Here is a 25,878-nt window from a genome sequence, read left to right as displayed (position 1 = left end):
TCATACCAAGGAATATCTTATTTTTGACTACCAAAAATATGAATTAGCTCACTGTCCCACAACATAACTTGCAATAATGTCTAACAATTCAAATTGGAAATAGCTAATATTGTACAGTAAATGTAAAACTTAAATTGAACCCTATTTGTGTTACGTATAAACACATCCCTTTAAAAAAAAAAAAAATAGGCATCCAATTTGGCTACCTTAACTCCTGTTCTGAATCAATCCATATAGATTTTAGCTATCATTGGTTATCATCAATATGCTGGAATAACTGATACACACTATATGTAAAGCCATATATTCAAAATCACTAAATTGGTATTTAGACTACGTAGAATAAGGAGCAATGACTTTTAAATAAATGTATAAGTACATTGCTATAGACCAACTTGATTGCCTCTTTGGGTAGTGCAAAAATGTAAAAGTCACATTGTAGATTATGGCTATATAGTTTTATATATATATATATATATATATATATATATATATATATATATATATATATATATATATATATATATATATATATATATACTTAAAGGGACACTGAACCCAAATTTTTTTCTTTAGTGATTCAGATAGAGCATGAAATTTTAAGCAACTTTCTAATTTACTACTATTATCAAATTTTCTTCATTCTCTTGGTATCTTTATTTGAAATTTAAGAATGTAAGTTTAGATGCCGGCCCATTTTTGGTAAACAACCTGGGTTGTTCTTGCTAATTGGTGGATAAATTCATCCACCAATAAAAAAGAGCTGTCAAGCTTAGATGCATTCTTTTTCAAATAAAGATAGCAAGAGAACGAAGAAAAAATGATAATAGGAGTAAATTAGAAAGTTGCTTAAAATGGCATGCTCTATCTGAATCACGAAAGAAAAAAATTTGGGTTCAGTGTCTCTTTAAATAATATTGGTTGTTCTCTTATTTACATTTCAGACAGATTACAGACATAAAGCGTAAGCAAGTATTTGATCAGGAAATAGTTCTGCAATACTCGCAACTCCTTGCATAGAAAGAAAAAAACATATCTGCATAAAATAGTATTTTGTGATATGGAAGCCACATCAGAAAAGTAAATTCCATGTTATTAACATTCATATTATTCACAAATGTTGCGTTGGCATTTGGTGAACATTACTTTTATGTAAGATTGTGAAAATATACAGTAAAAACTTCTACTATTAAATTCCAATGCAATCTTTTTTAGATTACCATTCGGGTGTTTAAGATGTTACAGAAAATACGGTACTAAAATGCATGTTTACTGGTTCTATCCATGCTTGCAAACACAACTGCCAATATTTCAAAAAATATATAAATATAAAAAAGAAAACGTTTTCAAAATTTAGCAAATCAAAAAATCTATTATAATTTAAAAATCAAAATGGCTTGTTTGTTTTATAACATGCAAAACATAGTATATTGTATAAGTCACGGAACCACACACACTCAGTTTCAAGCCAAAGTGTTGAATTTCGAATTTTTGTTGTTGCTACACAATACTTAAAAATAATATCTACTCATCCATGATAAACAGTCAAATTCTGATTTAAAAGAGGCACAAATTTGTGGATACTCAACATTAGCTTTGAATCACAAGGTAAACAGAAAATTTGTAGAATAAAGAACACGGACAAGAACAGATAGACAAGAATAATCGACACTGCATAGAAAAACACAGTCCAGGTCAGCACTGAAACATGGCAAAAACTGCACAAAACCAGTAGGTTTATTTGAATTATTATTATTTTTTTTGGCTATAACCCTTTGTCAACAGCAATTCAGACAGCCTGGACTTGTTTTGGTCCTACTGCAACGCCATTACAGTCGAGAATGTACTGTAAACAACCTTGAGGAGGTGGCCGCTGAGGGGGCATCTTGCTGGCTTCTAAGTCCTTGAGTGCTCCACCCTAGAAAACAAAAATAACAGCTTATTAAAGAGGCAGTATACATCAATTTTCATATAACTGCATGTAATAGAAACTACTATAAAGAATAATATGCACAGATACTGATATAAATATCCAGTGTAAAACCTTTTAAAAACTTACTTAGAAGCTCCCAATTTAACACTGTTAATGGGACACACACTGAAAGGGGCTGATAGCAGAACTTTCCCTACATATGAAAAGACCCATACAAACAGAAGCAGTCTGAAGTCTGTAGATATCAGTATACATCTAATACTTTGGGGCTTGGTTAGGAGCCTGAAAATCAGCACAATGTTATTTAAAAAATAGCAAAACTATACATTTTTACAAAAACACACCCAGATGGGCTGTATAAATGGATCATCTACAAAACATTTATGCAAAGAAAAATTTAGTGTATAATGTCAAGCCTAATCTTGATACATATAGGTCTGAATATTGCGGCCATTTGTTTAGTCAATTATGATAACATTTAATCAACCACTATATTCAGTCATAGATCTGCTATCAAAAACTCACAAGTGGTTTATCATCAGATGAAGAAACTTGTGGGATCTTGGAAACATTTCAAGAGCTGTCCCTTTAACAGTGCAATAACATGTAGCAGTGAGGCAATAACAAATAGCGTACGTGCAGATAAGCCAATCAACAGCCACGTTCAGCTCTGCAGTTGCAATGCATTGCCGCTCTAATGTGACTTTTAATCAGTGCATATTCCCTTTAAGGGGCATTTAGATATTTAAATGTGATAGTGGAATAGAAAAATGTTCTAACGCATGATAAGAGTATTTTCTTATTAGACTTTAATACACCTCTATGGTTAATATCAACAATACAGGAACCTCACCTTCAATGACCTTTTACTACCTTTATTTGTATCTTTCTTATAAATCCCATTTCTTACTTTGTTACTGTCACAGGCCCCGGGCTGCAAGGGTTAAACTCCTACCCCCCTACTACATCACCCCTGTTGTTTCTCAGCGGACTTGGGCTCCTCAGAGCCACCGCAATCACTAGGAATCTTTGTGTGCTTGTTTTGGGGTTCCTACTTTGTCAGAGTAGAGCTGGTCTCTGACCAGAAAAACACTCCTAGGCTGGCCAGGTTCCTGGGACTCCTGGTCGGCCACAGAACAGCAGACACCCGCTAATTTTGCCCCTGGTCGCCCCAGCGGCCCTTTGCCCCAGAGCTCCGCTCTTTTGGGGATAAGTAGCCCCTAGGGAGGAAAAGGGGTGGTGGAATTGCCGGAGGGGAGCTCCTTGGGGAACTGGGGGTTTTGGACACCCTTACCCCCCAATCTTTACCGGACTGTAACTCCGGTCCCCAGTAACGAATCATGCCGCTTTTTGGACTGGGGCATCTGGGGACCGATAGCTTTAAAATGACATTCTGGAAGTGCTGCTGCTCCACCAGGATCACCCCAAAACTGCCACCCCTGTGTACTGGGACTCTGTGGTACTGTGGCTGCTATGGAGGCGCCAGCCTGGCTGGAGGGGCGGGAATGGCGGGAAAATTGTGGGATTGTCCTTTGTCTTACCAAGATGAGTTCCTGTATAAATGTTGTGTGTTTGTCCCAATAAATAGTTCTTCTTTGTTCCACCTAAATGCTAGTTGTCTAGTTACTTGGGTAGGGATAGCTGAAATCACTTTCTCTCCTCTACATAGCGGCTGGTTCCAGGTGTTGGAAGATCATTTTGGCAGAGCTACCCAGTCGGGGTAACAGGGAATCTGTCACAGTTACCTCTTGTTTTGATCTATGCAGAGCATGGGGTCTGCACCAAATGAACCACCATTGGAAACGCTCAAAGAGTGAACACTTTATTGAGAGCATTAAAAATAATGCAATCTGCAGGATTTCCAAGGATCATCTTTGAACATCCTCTGTTTTGTATTATTTTTAAAGTGCTCAATAAAGTTGTTGTTTTATTTATTTTACTGTTGAGTGTGACTTTGGTTCTTTTGTTCTGGTTTAGTGGCTGTGTTCTGCAGCAGCAGTCAGCACCCCTGTGCAGTATGGGTCATGTAGTCCTTCTCCTAGTACGTACTGGAAGAAATGAGTGTTGGACCTAAAGCAGTGGTTATTTTATTATGAGCCACCACTGTCCAATCTGAATGTAAAACCAGATGTTTCAGATTTCGCTATACAAATAACTGATAGTAAAACACATATATAACTTGGACAGCTGAACGGCCTCAATTGGACAGCTGAACGGCCTCAATTGGACAGCTGAACGGCTCATATGCCTTTTCTGCACACCTCTGTGGCTCTGCCCTCATTTACCATAGTAGGTGATAACTTTGCCCTAAACAAAGATGGCCGCCATGCTTGCCGGTCCGTTTCTCCAGGGAATGCAGACAGAGCGGCCTATGAGTAAGTGTGTGGGTGTTGGTTCTTGTTACAAACTGCTATTTGTAACTGGCCCTTTAAATGGAAAATTGCCCTGCTTCCCTGGATTGTGGAGAAGCCTATTTGCCAGCCTCCTTCCTCATGACTATGGCCCCTGGAAGATTGTGCCCCTGAAAACGTATTAACTTTTATTGGGTGTGTATGGCCCTTTAAGAACCGTCTGGGGACATATTGTGACTTTGGTGAACAATGCCCCTTTAAGACTATGTCCCCAGACCTGTAAAATAACTTGTCCCTGGCTTTCTCCCACTTGGTTCAGTAAATAGGGCTTACTGAACCAAGTACCACGCAGTCAGTATTACCTGCTGCACCCCCTCTATACACATCTGTTACAGAAGCATTAGTTTTCATTGTGTACCGTTGAGTGCTATGTGACAGACCCTTCGGTCAGAACTGAAAGAGTTAACTTTGTTCAGCTTTAAGAAGCTATTTTCTAAATACAAGTTTGCTGGCATCAGCTCTAATTAAGTTTAGTGATAAACATTCCCATTGTCTAATCACCTCCGGAGTCAGACTGCTAGTTGATAAGATGGACTGCATTGTTTTCTTGTGTGTAACTTGTTATCTGCTGAAGTAATGTAATTGTATTGTGGCCTGTCAAAGGGCGTTGTCTCTCTATCTAAATGTACCAAATGTGTGATGGGGGATTTTATGCTTCCCCCCCTGGGAGTGTCCTGTGTGCATGTAACCTCAATAAAAACCAGGCTGGGTGTTCCAGCACCTCAGACCTCTTCTGACCCTCTAACTTGCAGCCTTGACTCATGTTTGTAGGGGACAGCTATAATCACTACAGGGATTGCTATGCTCTTCATACTCCCTTAGCTACTGAGCTCTTGTAAGAGCTCTTGTTCCTGATCCTGCTTCGCTCTACAGAAGGAAGAGGTTCACCTACTGGAGCCTGGTCGTAGGTCCAGGGCGCAGAGCAGACGGCGAGATACCAGCCCAGCAGCGGTGGTTCGTAGAGTCTGCATTACTTATGGTGGCTACGCAGTAGTTATGGTGTCTACGGTGCTGATGATCCTTTGGTGAGCGCTAGGAGCATCCTTTTCTACGGTCCAACTTCCAGCCAGCCTGGAGGCAACCGTAACATTTGGCGGTAGCGGTGGGATGGCGTCCTAGCGCAAGGAGCAGCACCCCAACAGCACTGGTATCGTATGAGAGTTATTGAGGGCAACGCTAGCCACTGCACAGCGTCCCTACCTACAGCAGCATGGAGCTGACAAGACACTGGTCAGAACCCTGTGAAGAGCACCTCAACCTGATCCGTCGCTATAAGGGCGCTGATTTCATTCCAGAGGTAAAGAGGCGGCTAGTCTGATATGGTCCAGACCCTGCGCAGGAGGTAGTCAGTCGAATCATCCGGGAATTGGATACTGAGAACGAAGCGGCACGAGCCTTTGAGCGCCAACTGTGGAGTTTGGGGGTATTGACACCTGGTCTCCAGCGAGAAAGTGAGTTACAGGGAGAGGAGAGCAGCGACCTCCCTCCCCAGCGGCAGTATACCATGCAGAGGGAAGAAACAACCAGTCTCCTTCCCCAACCCCAACCAGAGATACCAGAGGCAGCAGGCCTCATAGACTGGTCCTGGGAGGACCCCCAGCAGGCAGGTGGAGATGGGACCGCAGTCTCTCTACCGGCCCTACAGGGATGCTGGGCAGGCGGCCCAGATCCCCAGCGACAGACCCAGCTACAGGGAGGGGAGAGCATCGACCTCCCTCCCCAGCCGGAGTGTGCCTTCCAGGGAGAGGAGACAACCGGTCTCTCTCCCCAGCCGCAGCATGTTCCACAGGGAGCGGAGAGCATCGACCTCCCTTCCCAACGGCCGCCGGAGTATCAGGAGGAGGAGGTAAGCCAATCTCCCCCACCCCAGCTAACTCCTAACTTGGGCCCAGGGTTAACAGTGGAGATGTTAACCCCCACTGACCCCCACGTTCCCTTTGCCACCGGGCAGGACTATGCCCCAATTCCCCCAGCAGAAGAGCTGGCATCAGGACAGAGCGCTGCTGGCCTCTGCCCTACAGACCCCCTTGTTACAGGACTGGCCTGCAAACCCCTCACCCCAGCAGAAGCGCTGGCACCAGGGCAGAGTGCCGCTGGCCTCTGCCCCCCAAGTACCACCAGCTATTTGCCCAGCTGCGCCAGGAAGGCCGAGGATGCTACACTTTCATCCTACAACCTGGAACCTACAGGCCAGTACTACTTATTGTGGGGGGGCTACTTTGCTGCTAATGTTTATTTGTGGGTGGGTTGCGAGACTAACTTAGGCACTGACCGACAGAAGGTCAGGTGCCTGGTTAGTCTCCCTCCAAAAGGGGAGATATGTTACAAACTGCTATTTGTAACTGGCCCTTTAAATGGAAAATTGCCCTGCTTCCCTGGATTGTGGAGAAGCCTATTTGCCAGCCTCCTTCCTCATGACTATGGCCCCTGGAAGATTGTGCCCCTGAAAACGTATTAACTTTTATTGGGTGTGTATGGCCCTTTAAGAACCGTCTGGGGACATATTGTGACTTTGGTGAACAATGCCCCTTTAAGACTATGTCCCCAGACCTGTAAAATAACTTGTCCCTGGCTTTCTCCCATTTGGTTCAGTAAATAGGGCTTACTGAACCAAGTACCACACAGTCAGTATTACCTGCTGCACCAGGCTGGGTGTTCCAGCACCTCAGACCTCTTCTGACCCTCTAACTTGCAGCCTTGACTCATGTTTGTAGGGGACAGCTATAATCACTACAGGGATTGCTATGCTCTTCATACTCCCTTAGCTACTGAGCTCTTGTAAGAGCTCTTGTTCCTGATCCTGCTTCACTCTACAGAAGGAAGAGGTTCACCTACTGGAGCCTGGTCGTAGGTCCAGGGCGCAGAGCAGACGGCGAGATACCAGCCCAGCAGCGGTGGTTCGTAGAGTCTGCATTACTTATGGTGGCTACGCAGTAGTTATGGTGTCTACGGTGCTGATGATCCTTTGGTGAGCGCTAGGAGCATCCTTTTCTACGGTCCAACTTCCAGCCAGCCTGGAGGCAACCGTAACAGTTCTTTTATGGGGAGTAACAGTGAGTGACTATTTGTCCACTATTACAGAGCACTCTTAGTGCACAGAGGGCATGTATCAGCAGCAGCAGCCACGGCTGTTAAAATCAAAATGACAGATTGTACAGTCAGAGGGCAGTCTTTCCTATAAAATACCATAGATAAGAAAGTAAATTTATGCTTACCTGATAAATTAATTTCTTCTATGGTAAGACAAGTCCACGGATTCATCCTTTACTTGTGGGATATTATCCTCCTGCTAACAGGAAGTGGCAAAGAGCACCACAGCAGAGCTGTCTATATAGCTCCTCCCTTAGCTCCACCCCTTAGTCATTCGACCGAAGGTACAGGAAAAAAAAGGAGAAACTACAAGGTGCAGAGGTGACTTAAAATGACAGGGTGGGCCGTGGACTCGTCTTACCATAGAAGAAATTAATTTATCAGGTAAGCATAAATTTACTTTTCTTCTATAAGGTAAGACGAGTCCACGGATTCATCCTTTACTTGTGGGATACAATACCAAAGCTACAGGACACGGATGAACGGGAGGGACAAGACAGATGGTTAAACAGAAGGCACCACTGCTTGAAGAACCTTTCTCCCAAAAATAGCCTCCGAAGAAGCAAAAGTATAAAATTTGTAAAATTTGGAAAAGGTATGAAGCGAAGACCAAGTCGGGGCCTTACAAATCTGTTCAACAGAAGCATCATTTTTAAAAGCCCATGTGGAAGCCACCGCTCTAGTAGAGTGAGCTGTAATTCTTTCAGGAGGGTGCTGTCCAGCAGTCTCGTATGCCAAACGGATGATGCTTTTCAGCCAAAAAGAAAGAGAGGTAGCTGTAGCTTTTTGACCTCTACGTTTTCCAGAATAGACAACAAACAAAGAAGATGTTTGACGTAAATCTTTGGTCGCTTGCAAGTAAAACTTCAAAGCACGAACCACGTCCAAGTTGTGCAACAGACGCTCCTTCTGAGAAGAAGGATTAGGACACAGAGAAGGAACAACAATTTCCTGATTGATATTCCTATTAGTAACAACCTTAGGAAGGAATCCAGGTTTGGTACGCAAAACCACCTTATCAGCATGGAAAACAAGATAAGGCGAGTCGCATTGCAATGCAGATAGTTCAGAAACTCTTTGAGCCGAAGAGATAGCAACTAAAAACAGAACTTTCCAAGATAGAAGCTTAATATCTATGGAATGCATAGGTTTAAACAGAACCCCTTGAAGAACTTTAAGAACTAAATTCAAACTCCATGGCGGAGCAACAGGTTTAAACACAGGCTTGATTCTAACTAAAGCCTGACAGAACGACTGAACGTCTGGAACATCTGCCAGACGTTTGTGCAGTAGAATTGATAAAGCAGATATCTGTCCCTTTAAGGAACTAGCTGATAGCCCCTTCTCCAATCCTTCTCGGAGAAAGGACAAAATCCTAGGAATCCTGATCTTACTCCATGAGTAGCCTTTGGATTCGCACCAATAAAGATATTTACGCCATATCTTATGATAAATTTTCCTGGTGACAGGCTTTCGAGCCTGAATCAAGGTATCTATGACCGACTCCGAGAAACCCCGCTTGGATAAGATCAAGCGTTCAATCTCCAAGCAGTCAGCCGCAGAGAAACTAGATTTGGATGCTGGAACGGACCTTGAATCAGAAGGTCCTGTCTCAGTGGCAGAGTCCATGGTGGAAGAGATGACATGTCAACCAGGTCTGCATACCAAGTCTTGTGTGGCCACACAGGTGCTATCAAAATCACTGAAGCTCTCTCCTGTTTGATTCTGGCAATCAAACGAGGAAGGAGAGGAAATGGTGGAAACACATAAGCCAGGTTAAACGACAAGGGAACTGCTAGAGCATCTATCAGTACTGCCTGAGGATCCCTTGACCTGGACCTGTAACGAGGAAGTTTGGCGTTCTGATGAGGCGCCATCAGATCCAATTCTGGTGTGCCCCATTGCCGAATCAATTGTGCAAACACCTCCGGATGGAGTTCCCACTCCCCCGGATGAAAATTCTGACGACGTAGAAAATCCGATTCCCAGTTCTCCACTCCTGGGATATAGATTGCTGATAAGAGGCAAGAGTGAGTCTCTGCCCATCAAATTATTTTGGTAACCTCTATCATCGCTAGAGAACTCTTTGTTCCCCCCTGATGATTGATATATGCTACAGTCGTGATATTGTCCGACTGGAATCTTCAGGGAATTTCAGACTGCACCTCAGCCCAATAGGCTGGCGTCCGTCGTCACTATGACCCACGCTGGCCTGCGGAAACACATTCTCTTGGACAGATGATCCTGTGACAACCACCAAAGAAGAGAGTCTCTGGTCTCTTGGTCCAGATTTATCTGAGGAGATAAATCTGCATAATCCCCATTCCACTGTTTGAGCATGCATAGTTGCAGTGGTCTGAGATGCAAGCGAGCAAACGGAACTATGTCCATTGCCGCTACCATTAAGCCGATTACCTCCATACACTGAGCCACTGACGGCTGAGGAATGGAACGAAGAGCTCGGCAGATGGATAAAATCTTTGATTTCCTGACCTCCATCAGAAAAATTTTCATGTCCACCGAATCTATCAGAGTTCCCAGGAATGGAACTCTTGTGAGAGGGATAAGTGAACTCTTTTTTACGTTCACCTTCCACCCGTGAGATCTTAGAAAAGCCAACACGATGTCCGTGTGAGACTTGGCTAGTTGGTAAGTCGACGCCTGGATTAAGATATCGTCCAGATAGGGTGCCACAGCTATGCCCCGCAGCCTTAGAACCGCCAGAAGGGACCCTAGCACCTTTGTGAAAATTCTGGGAGCTGTGGCCAACCCGAAGGGAAGAGCCACAAACTGGTAATGCTTGTCCAGAAAGGCAAACCTGAGGAACTGGTGATGATCTTTGTGGATAGGGATGTGTAGATACGCATCCTTTAAGTCCACGGTGGTCATATATTGACCCTCCTGGATCATCTGCAAAATAGTCCGAATGGTCTCCATCTTGAAGGATGGTACTCTGAGGAATTTGTTTAGGATCTTGAGATCCAAAATTGGTCTGAAGGTTCCCTCTTTTTTGGGAACCACAAACAGATTGGAGTAGAACCCTTGCCCCTGTTCTGTTTTCAGAACTGGGCAGATCACTCCCATGGTATATAGGTCTTCTACAAAGCGTAAGAACGCCTCTCTTTTTGTCTGGTTTACAGACAATTGAGAAAAATGGAATCTCCCCCTTGGGGGAGAATCTTTGAAATCTAGAAGATACCCCTGGGTTACGATTTCTAAAGCCCAGGAGTCTTGAACGTCTCTTGCCCAAGCCTGAGCAAAGAGAGAAAGTCTGCCCCCTACTAGATCCGGTCCCGAATCTGGGGCTACCCCTTCATGCTGTCTTGGTGGCAGCAGTGGGCTTCTTGGCCTGTTTACCCTTGTTCCAAGTCTGATTAGGTCTCCAGACTGACTTGGATTGAGCAAAATTCCCCTCTTGCTTTGCGGCAAGGGAAGAGGAAGAGGGACCACCTTTGAAGTTCCGAAAGGAACGAAAATTATTTTGTTTGGTCCTCATCTTATTTGTCTTATCCTGAGGAAGGGCATGGACCTTTCCTCCAGTGATGTCTGAAATGATCTCTTTCAGTTCAGGCCCGAATAGGGTCTTACCCTTGAAAGGGATGGCTAACAGCTTAGCTTTTGATGACACATCAGCACACCAGGACTTAAGCCATAACGCTCTACTCGCTAAAATGCTCAAAACCTGAATTTTTCGCCGCTAATTTAGCCAGTTGAAAAGCGGCATCTGTAATGAAAGAATTAGCTAGCTTGAGAGCCCTAATTCTATCTAGAATATCATCTAATGGGGTCTCAACCTGAAGAGCCTCCTCCAGAGCCTCGAACCAAAAGGACGCTGCAGTAGTTACAGGAACAATGCACGCTATAGGCTGGAGAAGAAAACCTTGATGAACAAATATTTTCTTCAGGAGACCCTCTAATTTTTTATCCATAGGATCTTTGAAAGCACAACTGTCCTCAATAGGTATAGTTGTACGCTTAGCCAAGGTAGAAATAGCTCCCTCCACCTTAGGGACCATCTGCCATGAGTCCCGCATGGTGTCTGATATGGGAAACATTTTCTTAAAAGTAGGAGGGGGGCGAACGGAATACCTGGTCTATCCCACTCCTTAGTAACAATGTCCGAAATCCTCTTAGGGACTGGAAAAACATCAGTGTAGCCAAATTTTCAAAATTTTGCAAGCAGACACAATATATGTAGTTAAGATTGCCCCACAAGGAATTTTAACATTTAACCCTTTAATGTGCAAACCGGATTGAAATTAGGCCTAAATCTGGAAAAAAACCCTCAGCACCTTGCCACAGCCCTGCTGTGGCCCTACCTGCCCTCAGGGATAGTAAATATGGGGTAAAAGCTTTGATTTGGCCCAAAACATTCACCAGGGCCCTCAGGAGTTAGAGCTTGCTGAGAGAAAATAACTGCACATCTGAGGCGTGAAAATAGGCCCCGCCTATCTCACTCAATGTCTCTACAGCCTCAAAGAACCATACCAGGGCGGTTTTTAACTAGCCATGTGGGTTCTGAGACCCAAAAAAGTAAGCCAAGTGTACCCTCAATAAAGTTGCCCAAAACCTATTGCCCACAAAACGTTAAACAGCACTCCCAGTTCATAAAACGTTTGCCCACAAACATTTACAACTCAGTGTAAACCATTTTTGTAATTAGCCCCTTTTGCAAGCTTAGTAATGCCCTTCTTATAGCTCTTAGGATTACTGCTTACCCTTACCCTCATGGGGATACTGTTAGCCTTTCTGAAATACACAGTCTCTCCAGAAAAATATGACTGAACATACCTCACTGCTGCATAGCATTAAAACGTTCCTCACACTGAAGTTTCCTGTACTCCTCAGCCTCTGTGGGAAGAGCACTGGACCTTAGTTACAAATGCTAAGATCATCATCCTCTAGGCAGAAGTCTTCATCCATCTGCTGCCTGAGAGTAAATAGTACACACCGGTACCATTTACAATAACAAACTCTTGCTTGAAGAAATTAAAAACTAATATTTTATCACCTCTTTCACTTTACTCTTCCTAGTACTTAGAGTAGGCAAAGAGAATGACTGGGGGTGGAGCTAAGGGAGGAGCTATATAGACAGCTCTGCTGAGGTGCTCTTTGTCACTTCCTGTTAGCAGGAGGATAATATCCCACAAGTAAAGGATGAATCCGTGGACTCGTCTTACCTTATAGAAGAAATATTATTGCTAAAATGAAAAATGCCAGGGCTGTTGCACAGGATAAACACACCTTAAAAAAAAACCTGACCCTTGGTTGATTGTGCACATTGCAGGCAAAGTTTCTAAATGAAGCCCCAGTCTAGACAACCTGCACTTTTCTTGTATAAATTATATTTTAAAAAAATACTGTTCTGACTGGAATCTCATCATACTGGGCAATTACTGTCTGGAGTGTTTTGTTATAGATCATGGACTGCCTTTTATGTGGCAAAATTAGCATCTGCTGTAAAAAAAAAATCATAATTCTATAACGTTTTAGGCTGTATCTATAGGTTTATACATATGAACCGGTAGCACGGGGGGGGGGGCACTTTAGATTTTGGTGCCTACAGGCCCCTGGGCTGTAAATCCGGCCCTTGTAGTGTGCCTCTCTACAAATGAGCTCACAGTGTAAGGAAAGTATATAGATTTGCCTTTACAAATAGGATAGCAGACTTTCCAAGGTGGCTGTCACATTGTTGGTGTACAGGAAAACCTGCCCCCATATTTGTACAAGAAGTCCCCCGGAAGTGCATATCCTCTCTCTGATGTGGACTAACCAAGGTCGAAGTATGGCTCTCAGGAAAAGAGATGCAGTTCCTCTTGCTCATATGTGGCTGCCACCTCAGCTTTTGTTGATTGCAAACAACCAGAAAGGACACGGTAGGGGGGGGGGGGGGGCTTTCACCTGAGGCCCAGTGAAGTCTACAAACTCAACTGAACCACATTATCTTACTTATGAAATGGAAAAAAAAAGTGTAAATCAGTCTGATTATACTTGAACATATGACAATAATCTATAATTATGCTAAATGATAATGTCAAATGTATTTGATAGAAACAATGAGGAGTAAATTTATTTTAGAGTTTGTTTATGTCTTCTCTTTTTTATAAACCAACAGGGCCGTCTTTAACACAGGGCAAAAGGGGCAGCTGCCCAGGGCACAAGAGTCCTGGTTCATGCCAAACTGCTGATGTCATGTGATATGGGGGGCACACACGGTCAGTCCTAATACTGTCACAGTGAAATGTTCTCTGCTTATATTTATTTGTGAGAAACTGTGCCAGACCGTGCCGGTGTCATGTGACATGCCAAGCTAGTGCCATGTGCTGTTTTAGGTGTGCACTCTACAGCACTGAATGCTAAGCCCTAACTTGGCATCCAGTCAATTCCACTGCACCAGAAAAGGTCCTGCTGGGGTTACCACTGTTACCAGGTAACTGCTCTGGTAGTGGGGATTTTTCAGGGTAGGGCTGACTGTAGGCGCATGCAGCAGAAAGCTGAAGCGGCAGGCACGTGTGGAGTTGAACGCCTGCAGCTGCATACACTGATCTCTTCAGTCTTAAAGGCTGTGTGACTTGTCTCACACTGTATCCCTGCAGCCGTGGACAAGCAGCATTCAGTCTGCTTTTCCCCTTAGCGCTGCTTTTTCTGCTGTGGACCTCAGATGAACTAACTGAAGTTTGTTAGGGGAACAGTGCTTTGTAGAAAGGTGTCAGTGGGAAGAATAAGTGAGTGCACATACGCCCCTCCCCCACGCAGCATCCTCTAGAGCAGGGTGAGAGGGAACTTGTACCTAGCAGAGAAGTGACATGTGCTGCTGTGGCTGATGTATAATGTCATGCTGATACTTCACACATTAAGGTAAGGTTTATTTTTATAGATTTTCTATCTTTGTTTCAGATTTTACTGCTTCCCATAGTAGTTCTGCTGTTCCAGTCAGTAAACTTATATTTGTCTGCACCTCCATGCTTCCTCCTCAGCCTTTACCTTGCTTTGCTCCTGTTGGCTGCCCTAAATTTCTTTAACCAGCCCTAAATCTCTTTAACCAGCTAGAGTGTGTGTACATATATATGTGTATGCTCTGGAGTGTTTGTTTGTATGTACATGTGTATGCTCTGGAGATTGTGTGTTTGTGTGTTCATGTGTATGCTCTCGAGAGTGTGTGTTTGTGTGTACATGTATATGCTCTGGAGAGTGTGTGTTTGTGTGTACATGTGTATGCTCTGGAGAGTGTGTGTTTGTGTGTACATGTGTATGTGTATGCTCTGGAGATTGTGTGTATGTGTGTACATGTGTATGCTCTGGAGAGTGCGTGTTTGTGTGTACATGTGTATGCTCTGGAGAGTGTGTGTTTGTGTGTACATGTGTATGCTCTGGAGAGTGTGTGTTTGTGTGTACATGTGTATGTGTATGCTCTGGAGATTGTGTGTATGTGTGTACATGTGTATGCTCTGGAGAGTGCGTGTTTGTGTGTACATGTGTATGTTCTGGAGAGTGTGTGTGTATATGGGTTAGGGGAGTTTGTTATGTTAGGCATATCTTTGGTATTCATGAAAGTGGTAATTTTTCTGTACAGTGGCTGTCTAAACAATAAATATGTAGTGAATATCCCAAAACTGGTGGAATGTTTTTAGGGGGCCCCAAAATAAATTCTTGCACCAGGGCCCTATAGACAGTGGGTTTGCCTTTGATTTTTACTAAGCAATGCTCTGCATCGCATTCAATTTTATGTACTTCAAAAATATATATAATGTATAATATATAAATAAATAAAAAAATTTAAAAAACAACATTTAATTAATTAATTAGTAAATAAATATATAAAATTAATCCACAGTGGAGGAATTTATATACTTATTTATTTATTAGTACTGCTTAGGTCCAGTTTCACATATTGCAATTTATTTCATATTTTTTTTAAATAATAAGCCCAGCAGTGGATGATCCACTGCTGGGTTAATCATTTATTTTTATTTTTTTAAATAAATTGATTTAGTTGTTTTTTGGGATGTTGGGGTGGAAAGTGAAATTGCATGGGGGGGGGGGGGGCAAAAAAATGTTTGCCCAGGGTCCAGTCAATATTAAAGACGGCTCTGCAAACCAAGCACGTTTTACCAAAGACGTTAATAAAGAACAGTAGCTATTTACAGTTGACATTTTTTCGGTTACTCATTTACCAAACGGAAAACATTAAGGCTTGTGTTAATCCTTTTTACAATATTTACTTATTTTAAAGTACTCAACCAACGTGGACCTTTTATAAACACATACTTTATTGACAAGTTACAGGATTACTAGTAATTCACAGTCAAAGCAAAGACAACAGCAATGCAAAACTTGCTGCTGTTAAGATACTAATGAACTAAGTTTAAGATGAACTAAACTGAAAGGGATATTAACCCCTTAAGGACAAGGCCATTTTTCAATTTCTTTCCCTTAAGGACCAGGGCTATTTTTACATTTCTGCAGTGTTTGTGTTTAGCTGTAATTCTCCTCTTACTCATTTACTGCACCCACACATATTATATACCGTTTTTCTCGCCATTAAATGGACTTTCAAAAGATACCATTATTTTCATAATATCTTATCATTTACTATAAAAAAAAATTATAAAATGAGGAAAAAAATTGAAAAAAACCCACACTTTTTCTAACTTTGACCCCCAAAATCTGTTACGCATCTACAACCACCAAAAAGCACCCATGCTAAATAGTTTCTAAATTTTGTCCTGAGTTTAGAAATACCCAATGTTTACATGTTCTTTGATTTTTTTGCACGTTATAGGGCAATAAGTAAAAGTAGCACTTTGCTATTTCCAAACCACTTTTTTTTTCAAAATTAGTTACATTGGAACACTGATATCAGTCAGGAATCCCTGAATATCCCTTGACATGTATATATTTTTTTTTAGTAGACAACCCAAAGTATTGATATAGGCCCATTTTTGTATATTTCATGCCACCATTTTACCGCCAAATGTGATCAAATAAAAAAATCACTAACTTTTTCACAAACTTTAGGTTTCTCACTGAAATTATTTACAAACATCTTGTGCAATTATGGAAAATATGGTTGTAAATGCTTCTCTGAGATTCCCTTTGTTCAGAAATAGCAGACATTTATGGCTTTGGCATTACTTTTTGGTAATTAGAAGGCTGCTAAATGCCGCTGTGCACCACACGTGTATTATGCCCAGCAGTGAAGGGGTTAATTAGGTAGCTTGTAGGGAGCTTGTATGGTTAAGTTTAGCTTTAGTGTAGTGTAGTGTAGTGTAGTAGACAACCCAAAGTATTGATCTAGGCCCAAATTGGTATATTTCATGCCACCATATTACCGCCAAATGCGATCAAATAAAAAAAAAATCATTAACTTTTTCACAAACTTTAGGTTTCTCACTGAAATTATTTACAAACAGCTTGTGTAATTATGGCACAAATGGTAATGTAAATGCTTCTCTGGGATCCCCTTTGTTCATAAATAGCAGACATATATGGCTTTGGCATTACTTTTTGGTAATTAGAAGGCCACTAATGCCGCTGCGCACCACACTTGTATTATGCCCAGCAGTGAAAGGGTTAATTTAAGTAGTTTGTAAGGTAGCCTGATTCCTTCCTTGACCCCTCTCAAACAACTCTCTTTCCCTCTCCGCCCACCCGCCTCCCTGCTATGGCTCCCACCCACCAACGATCGTCACCACCAATGTCTGATGCAGAGAGGACCACAGAGTGGCACTCTCTGCATCGGTAACTCTGCAAATCTATTTCTGCAGTGCCCCACTCATGGGGCATGCAGAAATAGTGCGATCTCGCTAAAAATAGCGAGATCGCAGCAGAGAGAAGCCCAGTGGTTAAATGGTAAAATAATGCTACATACAATTATGTATTCAAAGCAAACAACATGTAGATATATGGGGGCCGATTTATGATGGCCCGAACGGGGCCATCTCGCCCTCTTTCCGCGCGAGCCTTCAGGCTCGAGGGGAACCGCAGTTAAGAAGCAGCGGTCTTAAGACCGCTGCTCCTTAATTGTATCCGCCGCCTCTGAGCGGCGTACAGCAATGAACCTGATCCTTTACGATCGTGTTGATTGACAACCCCTGCTAGTGGCCGATTGGCCCGCGAATCTGCAGGGGGCGGCATTGCACAAGCAGTTCACCAGAACTTCCCAAATTGAAGTATAGAAGAAGTCTGAAGAGAGCATTCGCCGTGACAAAAGTGCTTTCAACTTAGTGAACGTTTTCGGGGAATAACCCCGTCATCAGACAAGTGAAAAACAACAATAGTAGTTTTTCACTTGTCTGATGACGGGGTTATTCCCCGATAAATATATATCCATAAAGGGTCAGCACACCTTCACAAACGTCTCTGCTGTAGTCTTCCAAATATTTATAAGAATCATGAAGACACAGCTCCTTCTTTTGTAAACATTATCGGCTAGATTACGAGTTTTTGTCGGAAATGGTGTGCGGTGCTAACGCACAGTTTTTCCTTACTGCTCACCTACAGTAACGCTGGTATTAAGAGTTTTTAGAAACCCAGCATAAAGTTAGCCACATAAAGTGAGCGTAGAGCAGAATTTAGCTCCACATCTCACCTCAATACCAGTGCTGCTTACGGTAGCGGTAAGCTGGCAAAACGTGCTCGTGCACGATTTCCCCATACGAATCAATGGGGCAGAGCCGGCTGAAAAAAAACCTAACACCTGCAAAAAAAGCAGTGTTTAGCTTCTAACGCAGCCCCATTGATTCTTATGGGGAAACACATTTATGTCTGCACCTAACACCCTAACATGAACCCCGAGTCTAAACACCCCTAATCTTACACTTATTAACCCCTAATCTGCTGCCCCCGACATTGCCGCCACCTGCGTTATATTATTAACCCCTAATCTGCCGCTCCGGACACCGCCGCCACCTACATTATACTTATGAAGCCCTAATCTACTGCCCCCAACATCGCCGAACCCTACATTATATTTATTAACCCCTAATCTGCGGCTCCCAATGTCGCCGACACCTACCTACAATTATTAACCCCTAATCTGCCGCCCTCAACGTCGCCGCCACTATAATAAAGTTATTAACCCCTAAATCTAAGTCTAACCCTAACACCCCCTAACTTAAATCTAATTTAAATACATCTAAATAAATATTCCTATCATTAAATAAATTATTCCTTTTTTAAACTAAATACTTACCTATAAAATAAACCCTAAGCTAGCTACAATATAACTAATAGTTACATTGTAGCTAGCTTAGGATTTATTTTTATTTTACAGGCAACTTTGTATTTATTTTAACTAGGTACAATAGTTATTAAATAGTTATTAACTATTTAACAACTTCCTAGTTAAAATAAATACAAATATACCTGTAAAATAAAACCTAACCTAAGCTACAATTACACCTAACACTACACTATAATTAAATAAATTACCTAAATTAACTACAATTAATTACAATTAAATAAAATAAACTAAAGTACGAACCCCCCCCACTAAATTACAGAAAATAATAAAATAATTACAATTTGTTTAAACTAATTACACCTAATCTAATCCCCCTAATAAAATAAAAAAGCCCCCCAAAATAATAAAAAGCCCTACCCTATACTAAATTACAAATAGCCCTTAAAAGGGCTTTTTGCGGGGCATTGCCTCAAAGTATTCAGCTCTTTTACCTGTAAAAAAAAGTACAATTACCCCCCCAACATTAAAACCCACCACCCACAAACCCAACCCTACTCTAAAACCCACCCAAACCCCCCTTAATAAAACCTAACACTACCCCCTTGAAGATCACCCTACCTTGAGACATCTTCACCCAATCGGGCAGAAGTTGTCCTCCAGACGGTCCGAAGTCTTCATTTTATCCAGGCAGGAGAGGTCCTCCAGACAGTCAGAAGTCTTCATCCAGGCGGCATCTTCTATCTTCATCCATCCGGAGCGGTTCCATCTTCAAGACATCCCACGCAGAGCCAATCGGAATTAAGATAGAAAAAATCCTATTGGCTGATCCAATCAGCCAATAGGATTGAAGTTCAATCCTATTGGCTGATTAGAACAGCCAATAGGATTGAGCTCACATACTATTGGCTGATTGGAACAGCCAATAGAATGCGAGCTCAATCCTATTGGCTGATTGGATCAGCCAATAGGATTTTTTCTACCTTAATTCCGATTGGCTGATAGAATTCTCCGCGTTGGATGTCTTGAAGATGGACCCGCTCCGCTCCGGATGGATGAAGATAGAAGATGCCGTCTGGTGGAAGACTTCTGGCCGGCTGGAGGACCTCTTCTGCCCGAAAAGGATGAAGAATTCGGACCGTCTGGAGGACCACTTCTGCCCGGTTGGATGAAGATGTCTCAAGGTAGGGTGATCTTCAAGGGGGTAGTGTTAGGTTTTATTAAGGGGGGATTGGGTGGGTTTTAGAGTAGGGTTGGGTGTGTGGGTGGGGGTATTGTTTTTTTTTTTACAGGTAAAAGAGCTGATTACTTTGGGGCAATGCCCCGCAAAAAGACCTTTTAAGGGCTATTTGTAATTTAGTGTAGGGTAGGGATTTTTTTTATTATTTTGGTTTTTTTTTTATTTTATTAGGGGGATTAGATTAGGTGTTATTAGTTTAAACAAATTGTAATTATTTTATTATTTTCTGCAATTTAGTGGTTTTTTTTTATAGTAATTTAGTTTATTTAATTTAATTGTAATTAATTGTAGTTAATTTAGGTAATTTATTTAATTATAGTGTAGTGTTAGGTGTAATTGTAGCTTAGTTTAGGTTTTATTTTACAGGTAAATTACACAAATAGAGCTTATGTGGAACATATATGTGCTGACCTTAAAGGGATATGAAATCCAAATTTTTTCCCTCATGATTCAGATAGAGGGTCCGATTTATCATGGCCCGAATGGGGCCGTATACCCCTGTTTCCGCATAAGCCTTCAGACTCGCCAGAAACAGCAGTTAAGAAGCAGCGGTCTTAAGACCACTGCTCCTTAACTCGTCCGCCACCTCTGAGGCTGCGGATATCATACGATCGGATTGATTAACACCCCCTGCTAGCAGGCGATTAGCCGCAAATCTGCAGGGGGCGGCATTGCACAAGCAGTTCACCAGAACTGCTTGTGCAATGTTAAATGCCGACAGCGTATGCTGACGGTATTCAGCGATGCAAGGCGGACATGATTCACTATCGTCCAGGGTATGATACATCTACCCCAGAGCATGCAATTTTAAACAACTTTCTAATATACTTCTATTACCAATTTTTCTTTGTTCTTCATATCGCTTGTTGAAAATCAGGGATGTAAGCTTAGGAGTCAGCCCTTTCTGGAGCACTATATAGCAGCAGCTTTGCAAGAATGTTTCCATTTGCAAGAGCACTAGATGTCAGCTCTATTTCCTGCCATAAAGTGCCCCAGATGCCTACCTAGATATCTCTTCAATACTGAATATTGTTGGAACAAAGCAAATTTGTTAATAGAAGTTAATTGGAAACCTTTTTAAAATGACCTGCTCTGCCAGAATCACAAAATACATTTTTTTAAAAAAAAAATTAAAATGTTGTATTACAGATTATCCTGTTTTATACAGCAGTAATTGTCCCTAGTATTACATCTGTAATTGCCTCACACTCAGCGCAAAACAAACATTTCTTATAAATCAAGGGTTACATTTGAAGTCATTTGGAGATTACAAATTGTGGTTCACACAGACAAGAAAGCAATTATTATTTTTTCTTGATTTTTTTTATAAAATGATTGCAGTTTCTTTCTCTATATTTTACATAGACTGATAGTTACTGTTGTAAAATATTTTATTAGGCACTAGGGCCTAGATTTAGAGTTCGGCGGTAAAAGGGCTGTTAACGCTCCGCGGGTTTTTTTCTGGCCGCACCATAAATTTAACTCTGGTATCGAGAGTTCAAACAAATGCTGCGTTAGGCTCCAAAAAAGGAGCGTAGAGCATTTTTACCGCAAATGCAACTCTCGATACCAGAGTTGCTTACGGACGCGGCCGGCATCAAAAACGTGCTCGTGCACGATTCTCCCATAGGAAACAATGGGGCTGTTTGAGCTGAAAAAAAACCTAACACCTGCAAAAAAGCAGCGTTCAGCTCCTAACGCAGCCCCATTGTTTCCTATGGGGAAACACCTCCTAAGTCTGCACCTAACACCCTAACATGTACCCCGAGTCTAAACACCCCTAACCTTACACTTATTAACCCCTAATCTGCCGCCCCCGCTATCGCTGACCCCTGCATTACACTTTTAACCCCTAATCTGCCGCTCCGTAAACCGCCGCCACCTACGTTATCCCTATGTACCCCTAATCTGCTGCCCTAACATCGCCGACCCCTATGTTATATTTATTAACCCCTAATCTGCCCCCCACAACGTCGCCGACACCTACCTACACTTATTAACCCCTAATCTGCCGAGCGGACCTGAGCGCTACTATAATAAAGTTATTAACCCCTAATCCGCCTCACTAACCCTATCATAAATAGTATTAACCCCTAATCTGCCCTCCCTAACATCGCCGACACCTACCTTCAATTATTAACCCCTAATCTGCCGACCGGAGCTCACCGCTATTCTAATAAATGTATTAACCCCTAAAGCTAAGTCTAACCCTAACACTAACACCCCCCTAAGTTAAATATAATTTTTATCTAACGAAATAAATTAACTCTTATTAAATAAATAATTCCTATTTAAAGCTAAATACTTACCTGTAAAATAAATCCTAATATAGCTACAATATAAATTATAATTATATTATAGCTATTTTAGGATTAATATTTATTTTACAGGCAACTTTGTAATTATTTTAACCATGTACAATAGCTATTAAATAGTTAAGAACTATTTAATAGTTACCTAGTTAAAATAATTACAAATTTACCTGTAAAATAAATCCTAACCTAAGATATAATTAAACCTAACACTACCCTATCAATAAAATAATTAAATAAACTACCTACAATTACCTACAATTAACCTAACACTACACTATCAATAAATTAATTAAACACAATTGCTACAAATAAATAAAATTAAATAAACTATCTAAAGTACAAAAAATAAAAAAGAACTAAGTTACAGAAAATAATAAAATATTTACAAACATAAGAAAAATATTACAACAATTTTAAACTAATTACACCTACTCTAAGCCCCCTAATAAAATAACAAAGCCCCCCAAAATAAAAAATTCCCTACCCTATTCTAAAATACAAATATTACAAGCTCTTTTACCTTACCAGCCCTGAACAGGGCCCTTTGCGGGGCATGCCCCAAGAATTTCAGCTCTTTTGCCTGTAAAAAAAAACATACAATACCCCCCCCCCAACATTACAACCCACCACCCACATACCCCTAATCTAACCCAAACCCCCCTTAAATAAACCTAACACTACCCCCCTGATGATCTTCCTACCTTGTCTTCACCATGCCAGGTTCACCGATCCGTCCTGGCTCCAAGATCTTCATCCAACCCAAGCGGGGGCTAGACATCCACTGAAGAAGTCCAGAAGAGGGTCCAAAGTCTTCCTCCTATCCGGCAAGAAGAGGACATCCGGACCGGCAAACATCTTCTCCAAGCGGCATCTTCTATCTTCTTCCATCCGATGACGACCGGCTCCATCTTGAAGACCTCCAGCGCGGATCCATCCTCTTCTTCCGACGACTAGACGACGAATGACGGTTCCTTTAAGGGACGTCATCCAAGATGGCGTCCCTCGAATTCCGATTGGCTGATAGGATTCTATCAGCCAATCGGAATTAAGGTAGGAATTTTCTGATTGGCTGATGGAATCAGCCAATCAGAATATAGTTCAATCCGATTGGCTGATCCAATCAGCCAATCAGATTGAGCTCGCATTCTATTGGCTGTTCCGATCAGCCAATAGAATGCGAGCTCAATCTGATTGGCTGATTGGATCAGCCAATCGGATTGAACTATATTCTGATTGGCTGATTCCATCAGCCAATCAGAAAATTCCTACCTTAATTCCGATTGGCTGATAGAATCCTATCAGCCAATCGGAATTCGAGGGACGCCATCTTGGATGACGTCCCTTAAAGGAACCGTCATTCGTCGTCTAGTCGTCGGAAGAAGAGGATGGATCCGCGCTGGAGGTCTTCAAGATGGAGCCGGTCGTCATCGGATGGAAGAAGATAGAAGATGCCGCTTGGAGAAGATGTTTGCCGGTCCGGATGTCCTCTTCTTGCCGGATAGGAGGAAGACTTTGGACCCTCTTCTGGACTTCTTCAGTGGATGTCTAGCCCCCGCTTGGGTTGGATGAAGATCTTGGAGCCAGGACGGATCGGTGAACCTGGCATGGTGAAGACAAGGTAGGAAGATCATCAGGGGGGTAGTGTTAGGTTTATTTAAGGGGGGTTTGGGTTAGATTAGGGGTATGTGGGTGGTGGGTTGTAATGTTGGGGGGGGGGTATTGTATGTTTTTTTTTACAGGCAAAAGAGCTGAAATTCTTGGGGCATGCCCCGCAAAGGGCCCTGTTCAGGGCTGGTAAGGTAAAAGAGCTTGTAATATTTGTATTTTAGAATAGGGTAGGGAATTTTTTATTTTGGGGGGCTTTGTTATTTTATTAGGGGGCTTAGAGTAGGTGTAATTAGTTTAAAATTGTTGTAATATTTTTCTTATGTTTGTAAATATTTTATTATTTTCTGTAACTTAGTTCTTTTTTATTTTTTGTACTTTAGATAGTTTATTTAATTTTATTTATTTGTAGCAATTGTGTTTAATTAATTTATTGATAGTGTAGTGTTAGGTTAATTGTAGGTAATTGTAGGTAGTTTATTTAATTATTTTATTGATAGGGTAGTGTTAGGTTTAATTATATCTTAGGTTAGGATTTATTTTACAGGTAAATTTGTAATTATTTTAACTAGGTAACTATTAAATAGTTCTTAACTATTTAATAGCTATTGTACATGGTTAAAATAATTACAAAGTTGCCTGTAAAATAAATATTAATCCTAAAATAGCTATAATATAATTATAATTTATATTGTAGCTATATTAGGATTTATTTTACAGGTAAGTATTTAGCTTTAAATAGGAATTATTTATTTAATAAGAGTTAATTTATTTCGTTAGATAAAAATTATATTTAACTTAGGGGGGTGTTAGTGTTAGGGTTAGACTTAGCTTTAGGGGTTAATACATTTATTAGAATAGCGGTGAGCTCCGGTCGGCAGATTAGGGGTTAATAATTGAAGGTAGGTGTCGGCGATGTTAGGGAGGGCAGATTAGGGGTTAATACTATTTATGATAGGGTTAGTGAGGCGGATTAGGGGTTAATAACTTTATTATAGTAGCGCTCAGGTCCGCTCGGCAGATTAGGGGTTAATAAGTGTAGGTAGGTGTCGGCGACGTTGTGGGGGGCAGATTAGGGGTTAATAAATATAACATAGGGGTCGGCGATGTTAGGGGTAGCAGATTAGGGGTACATAGGGATAACGTAGGTGGCGGCGATTTGCGGTCGGAAGATTAGGGGTTAATTATTTTAAGTAGCTTGCGGCGACGTTGTGGGGGGCAAGTTAGGGGTTAATAGATATAATACAGGGGTCGGCGGTGTTAGGGGCAGCAGATTAGGGGTACATAAGTATAACGTAGGTGGCGGTCGGCAGATTAGGGGTTAAAAATTTTAATCGAGTGGCGGCGATGTGGGGGGACCTCGGTTTAGGGGTACATAGGTAGTTTATGGGTGTTAGTGTACTTTAGGGTACAGTAGTTAAGAGCTTTATAAACCGGCGTTAGCCAGAAAGCTCTTAACTCCTGCTATTTTCAGGCGGCTGGAATCTTGTCGTTAGAGCTCTAACGCTCACTGCAGAAACGACTCTAAATACCAGCGTTAGAAAGATCCCATTGAAAAGATAGGCTACGCAAATGGCGTAGGGGGATCTGCGGTATGGAAAAGTCGCGGCTGAAAAGTGAGCGTTAGACCCTTTAATCACTGACTCCAAATACCAGCGGGCGCCCAAAACCAGCGTTAGGAGCCTCTAACGCTGGTTTTGACGGCTACCGCCGAACTCTAAATCTAGGCCTAGGTTTGCCACTGGTATTATATTCTAATGTAGCATAAGTTTGCTAACCACTGATTTATCACTTTGATTGTTTTATTATTATTGAATGCTGATATCATTTTTATTATTGGTTCTGTATTGTTAATAAATTACACTTTTACTAATTCATTTGGCAGCAGCTGCGGAAAAAAACATACGCCTAGATTACGATTTTTGGGCTATACCGGGTGCTTACATAACACAATAAAATGAGCGGTACCTGTGAAATAAAAATAAACCTAACAAACTATAAATTAACCTAGCCTTACTATTCTAATAAAAAAAAAAAAACTATCAATGACATTTTCAAATCAGCCAATAGGATGAGAGCTACTGAAATCATATTGGCTGTTC

General features: G+C 41.7%; 1 protein-coding gene across 1 annotated transcript in view; it reads right to left on the bottom strand.

The window, feature by feature from the left end:
• Window positions 1–1,131: 1,131 nt before the first annotated feature.
• The window catches only part of SYN2 (synapsin II), a 759,797-nt gene continuing 735,050 nt past the window's right edge, over window positions 1,132–25,878 (bottom strand). The window contains exon 11 of the mRNA XM_053721097.1: window positions 1,132–1,918. Coding sequence (XP_053577072.1) covers window positions 1,790–1,918 — 129 coding nt within the window. The 3' untranslated portion in view covers window positions 1,132–1,789. The remainder of the gene's footprint in view (window positions 1,919–25,878) is intronic.

Source organism: Bombina bombina, chromosome 7, assembly GCF_027579735.1.
Source record: "Bombina bombina isolate aBomBom1 chromosome 7, aBomBom1.pri, whole genome shotgun sequence".
Taxonomy (NCBI): domain Eukaryota; kingdom Metazoa; phylum Chordata; class Amphibia; order Anura; family Bombinatoridae; genus Bombina; species Bombina bombina.
This window is presented reverse-complemented; position numbering and strand designations above follow the sequence as displayed.